The sequence below is a fragment of the Serpula lacrymans genome (genome assembly GCF_000218685.1).
Source record: "Serpula lacrymans var. lacrymans S7.9 unplaced genomic scaffold SERLAscaffold_3, whole genome shotgun sequence".
Lineage (NCBI taxonomy): Eukaryota > Fungi > Basidiomycota > Agaricomycetes > Boletales > Serpulaceae > Serpula > Serpula lacrymans.
This window is the reverse complement of record NW_006763292.1, coordinates 369487-375486: the sequence shown is the minus strand read 5'-3', so window position 1 is coordinate 375486 and position 6000 is coordinate 369487. Positions and strand designations below refer to the sequence as shown.

Sequence of the window (6000 nt, the reverse complement as noted above, 5' to 3'; positions counted from 1 at the left end):
AGCAACTCTTTTGTTGTGTGGGTGGCTGCAATGTACTCCGCTTCAGTGTTTGAGAGTGCAACAAGTTTTTGCTGTTTCAAAAACATGAAATGGCCCCACCATTTAACATCATAGTGTAACCCGAGATCAAACAATGGTTTTCACTCATGCTTCCATCGGCATCTCAATATCCAGTAAGTTCGCTCATTTCTGGTCCAAAAGACAACCACAGCTCATGTGTCCCTTTTAGATATCTGATTGTCCTTTTGACAGCCTCCCAGTGGGCTTTACCCACATTCTTGACAAACCTGGAGGCTATGGCAACAGCATGTGGGATATCTGGTTGTGTGGTGATGACTGCATATATTAGAGATTTGACTGCTTCTCTGTAAGAGACATCTTGCATTTCAGAGTACTCCTCTGGCATTTTTGGTGCTTGCTCCTTTGTCAGGTAGCTGTTTGCAACTATTAGTATGGAAAACGGCTTTGCATCAAGATAAGATTATTGGGAGAGCTGGATTGTCTGGGTGTGTCAATTCCTCTTAATCTCCATCCCAAGCATCCAGTGTAACTCTCAAAGATTGCAAACTTTGAATAGTTTATTTAGCTCACTTTTTAGGACTCACATGTGGATTAGTGTCAGTGCTATCAGTATCATTTTATCAACGTGAACTGCTAGTATGGTGAGTTAATTCCCTTTTTGTTGATTTAAAACAGCATGGTCTGATTCACATCATGTGAGACCAATCATTTTTAGCTTGTCACACAGTGTGTGGTACTAGCACTGTCCTGCCTGTTTAAGATGATACAGTGCTTTATTGAGGTGGAGGACCTGGGATTCTTTGCCAGGCATGACATAGCCAGGAGGTTGTTGCATGTAGATGACTTTGTTGTCACCAAGCTCACCATTTAGGTAAGCACTTTTTACATCCATCTGATGGATCTCCCAGTTATGTTGTGCGGCTGTTGCTAGTACAATACACAATGAGGCCATTTTTGTGACAGGTGCAAAAGTGTCAAAATAGTTGACTCCTTAGACTTGACTGAAGCCCTGTGTAACAAGTCTGGCTTTATACTTATTGATGCCTCCAGCAGTGTTTTTTTGACTTTGAACACCCATTTGCTCCCTATGACATATGCATTTCTAGGTTTATCAATGTAAGCCCACATTGTTGCTGTCTAAAGCCTGTTTAATTCTTCGCTGATTGCATCTTTCCATTTGTCCCAATCATGATGTTTCTTGGCTTCTTCAGCATTCCTTGGTTCAATGCCATCAAAATTTGCCATGTGGGCTATCATAGCCACATTGGTTGCCAGTTCCCTCAGTGTTTCATCTGCAATCCTACCTTCTGTCTGTTCATGCACTTCTGCCTGTTTGTGCACCTCATCATTAGTGGGCCTTTGCATTCCCTTTGGTAAGGCTTGTGCATGATTTGTGCCAGTTATTGATCCTTCTCCCTGTAGCAAATTGTGGACATATTGGGCCGGCTGACAAAGGCGTGTACTGCAATGAGGGGCTATTAGTGGAAGAACCAGAGGTGGTTGTGCAGGATGGGGATCATGTTGGGGATCAGGTGGATCCACAGGGCCAGGTGCATTATGAGGTGCATTGTCATCCATATCAGGTATGTCTATGTGACAACACCAACAAGACACAGTCTTGGGGCACTAGAGCACAACAAAAACAACACTCAAAAGAGTAAAGAGAAGGAGGGATTTCCCCTCAAGGTGCAACCAAGTTAGTTGTTGGTAGACAACAGGAGGACTCGCTGAGTCCTTCCCCATGTATTGCTCCTGTATATATACTATAATACATGAGATACTGTATAGTTGTAAATGTAGTTTAAAGTCTGATGTCCAGCATGTGACCAGTCACGTGGTGAGTCTAGACACTGGTCAGGTGATGTGTCACATGATTGGTCATGTGACTATAAAAAGTCTGAAAAGTAAAATAAATGGTCACGTGATCAGTCATATGACTTAGAAAAAGAAAAGTAAAAGTACAGAAAAAGTAAAGCAAAAATAGGTGCTGGTATGTTTATTGTAACAAATAATACTGCCAATGGTATGTCTTTAGTGTGCCTGATCCATTTGAAAGGCATCAGTTGTGCAGATCTGTAACATGAGGTTACAGAAACATATATTTGAAGGCAGGCATTGTAGCCTCACAGGTGAGTAAAAAAGAGCGCAAGAAATCATGTTCACTATTTTAATGGCGCAAGTTTCCTGCACCTTGCACCCCTTGCCACACAACACTGAGACCATGAGAAACTTCCCTCTAGCCATGCACAACAACTTGGACCACAACAACGGTCTCCATAGCATTTCTTTCTTTGGCTCAAAATGAACTGGAGTGTATACTTTGCTTTAATACCACATAGTTTCAGCTAGAACTTTTTTTTTCCTGTTTTGAGCGGTATTTTACAATTGCCAAATAGCCATCTGCCTACATGTGTTTGTGAGTGAGTCCATATTGGGTTTGTTTATGCTGTTTTTTTCAGTCTATGTGTTGAGTCTTTGTGTTTTGCTTTTTTATTAGCTTTTTTATTGGCTGTTCTTTCCCTTGTAATTGTCTATGTTGTTCAACATCTTATTAAGGTGACTAGGGCGACTTGGAAAAAGACAGAGGGACAGGTTGCTAAAAGAATTTCCAGAACTCCATTGAAGACACCATCTCCTCTATTAATACATGCCCCTGTAAGCACATAGGTATTTGCTTTTTTATGCTTGGAGTTATATTTCGGAGAGAACATGTGATGTTATACATCCATGGAAAAATGAAATCTTCAAAACACTCTTTCAAAGTCAGTGGTGGGGACCTAAAGGTGAAGGAAGGAAATATGGCAAAAAAGACAACCCATATCTCCATAATTCCCCTGCACTTGCCCTTGTAGCATGCTCTGTAAGGTTTTTCTCACTCTTTTATTCATAAATTTAACCATATATTTAGGTTGTATATGCTTTACTTGGCACTATCAACAATAGAATGGGTAGAATTCTCTCAGAATTCATTTGCTCCAAGATACTGTACCACTTGTTTTCTGGTTATTTTATATATTTGTCTCATTTAATTTATAGATAGGAGCATTATATGAATCTAATTCAAGAGTTCAGGGAATGGTCCCCAATATATCTGACAAATATGTTTGGTAATATTGGGGAGTTTGTATGGTGAATTGTTTGCTCTATTTTTTCGTTCTCTCAAATTTTACATGGTGGTCCTAGTACTTTGGCTTTGTCTGAATCCTCCCATCTCATATTGGACTTTAATGCTTTAGAGGAGGCAGTCAGGACTTTCAAGCAGTAATCTCATATATTTGTAGCTGTCATTTATATATTTCGCTTTTATAAATCATTAATATTTTTGACTGTTTTTACATTTTGAAGATGAGTGGAAGTGAGATGCTCTGGATTAATCTAGTTAACTTTCAATGGTGTATAGAGGAATTAGAGTCATTATATCAATCTATTGCAAGGTCATATATAGCTGGGGTGAATTTGATATATTTTACTTTTTATGTTATAGGCAATTTCTATACTATAATCTGAACTGGCCTGAGTGATATTTTTGCTATTATAGCATATTTCTTGCACTTTATTGTATTTATAGCCACATCATGTTTTCCGGAGTTGTAATGTTCAATTAGCCTTTGGGTCTTGCAGACATAGCAAGTTGGTGAGTGAGGGCACTCCATACACCTTCTTCTTTGAAATTGGATAAACTTGCACTGTCACATTTAACGTGGATGGTAAGGTTTGCTTTCTTTGGCTTCTTTTCCTTTTCATCCCCCACTTTTCCCTCTTCCTTTTTGTCTCTAGGTGAGTCTCGTTCCTTTTGCGCTCAACCTTGAGCACCTTAATGTCCTCATTTTGACAATGTAGTTGCCAACATGGCTGTCTTGGTGCTCTTCAAGTTTGGCTGTTTGGTCGATATAGTGAGTCAATCATATTCTTGCAGGAGATTTACAATCAGGGTCTCAGGATTGATGCTCTTGCCATTCATATGAGCTGAGACAGACAGTTGGGACACAAATATTGCACAAGTGGATGAGAGGGAGCGCAACATGTTCAATGCCTTTTCTTTGTCAGTGAGGTACACTCCAGCTGCACTGAGTTGCTCCCACATATCCCTTATCTTGTCTATGTGAGTATGCATATTGCCTTTTTTGGGGCAGTGCAATGCAGCTAATTTGTCTTGTAGTTCAGCTTGAATGAGTTTTGTTTTGTTTTTGTTCTCCTGGTGGATTAGGTCCCACATTTCCACCACTGTGTCCTTGTGGAGGATTTGTTGCAGTGTCAAATCAGAAACCATGCATCCCAGGATATTTTTTGCGCAATATTCTTTCTTTGACCATGCATTTAGGGAACCTTGGTCCGTTTTGCTCAACACGGGAGGGGCAATCATCCCAGGGCTGGCCTGCACATTCTGCACAGCCATGTGTGGTGTGGGTGTTGGCCTATATGCTATTCCTAAGAGATGCTTGACACAATCTCTATCTGCTAAAGCCTACTCGAGGTGTGTGTGGTAGACTGACCAGTTCAACCCATCAGCCTCTAGCTTTGGTATCTTTCTCAAGGTGACAGGTTTCTTTGTTGTCAGATGCAGGACTTATGACCTGTAATTGATAAAGATCTAGTTACAATGAGAACTTGTTGTTTTTTACTTTTTTTTTTTCATTGCATAAAAGGATTGGTGGGAATCTATTACATAATACAGTAGATATACTCAGCTACATCACTTGCTGCCATGTCAGTTCCAAATACTCAGACTGAGGTGAGTAACTTGTGTAGAACTACATTACAGACTAGTTTACTGACTACTTCATAGCTATTGTCTCTTTTTATCAGACAATAGATTATGAGCCCTGCACAACCTTAAAACACCTGAGCTCATTAGCATTCATCGCAAATCATTTCCTAAAATAAAGATGCCTAACCCCACACCCTCTACTTCCTCACCTGGATACACTACTACAATGACTTTGTCAGCAAGTGTATCAAATAAAATGTTACATGGATCAAGTTGCTTATACAATATCCTATCACTTGAAAATGATGGATCAAACTTTCAAGTATGGAAGTACCAAATCCAAGTGGTGTTAAATATCCAAGGACTACTCGGAATCATTGAAGGAACAGATGTGGACCCAGGGGACTCTGTGTTTATGGAACAAGCTGGATGGAGACAGCATAATAAAGGGACAAAGAACCGCTAAATGGAGCCTTGTATCTAATAAATGCAAAGAAGGTGTGGACCCAGCTCAATAACCGGTATAAGGGTATAGGAAAACAAACAACAACAAACCTTATTGGAGAACTATTTTGTGGAAACCTTACCGAAGAATCAGCTTTGGAGCTGCAACTAAAGAGCATGAGACAAAAAGCTTACATGGTAGCCTCCCTAAGGCAATCACTTAACAACATTCTAGTGGCAGTAGAAATGTTGATATCACTTCCAGCCTCATTCTCAACTCTCCACACTATCCTAATGTCAACTGAGGATAAACTATTGACAAACACTGTCATAACTCAGGTCTTGAAAGAAGAGAAGTCATAAAAGGCAAGTAATACCCATACAGCACTTGCAACTAAACTGTCCAACTTGTCAAAATCTAAACAAAACAATGAGACCAAAAAGAGAAAGAAAAATACACCTATCCTAGCTGCAGAAAAATAAGTCACATTGAAAAGGACTTTCAAAAGAAGAAGGCAGATGAGGCAACTAAAGCAATGGCAGAAAAAGAGAAAAATGAACTCACTGCCAAAATAGCACAGACTATAGAAGAAGAACCTCTCCACCTTTTTATGGCCAAGCTATCAGTGCCCATCACACCTCATATGCCAAGCGATGACTCCTGGATTGTGGATTCTTGTGGATTCTGGTGCATCAGCCAACATAATGTCTTATTGGGACTGGTTTATCACTTCAAATAGTGTCCAACCCCCCCCCCCCCCCCCCCCCAAAGAGCTATCCTTGGGGACAAACAAACAATTATGGCAACAGGTATTGATTGCACATCA

The 6000-nt window shown here is 40.1% G+C and overlaps 2 protein-coding genes across 2 annotated transcripts; both read right to left on the bottom strand.

Annotated features, from left to right (window-relative positions):
• Positions 1-1158: 1158 nt before the first annotated feature.
• SERLADRAFT_434077 (uncharacterized protein) lies at positions 1159-1599 on the bottom strand (the record flags this gene model as incomplete). The annotated part of the gene is made up of 1 exon (XM_007314343.1): positions 1159-1599. One exon carries the CDS (start codon positions 1597-1599, stop codon positions 1159-1161), a length of 441 nt encoding a protein of 146 aa, XP_007314405.1.
• A 2320-nt stretch (positions 1600-3919) lies between these two features.
• Positions 3920-4417, bottom strand: SERLADRAFT_434076 (uncharacterized protein; the record flags this gene model as incomplete). Its single annotated transcript, XM_007314342.1, has 1 exon — positions 3920-4417. The coding sequence occupies one exon, from the start codon at positions 4415-4417 to the stop codon at positions 3920-3922; it is 498 nt and encodes a 165-aa protein (XP_007314404.1).
• Positions 4418-6000: the final 1583 nt, after the last annotated feature.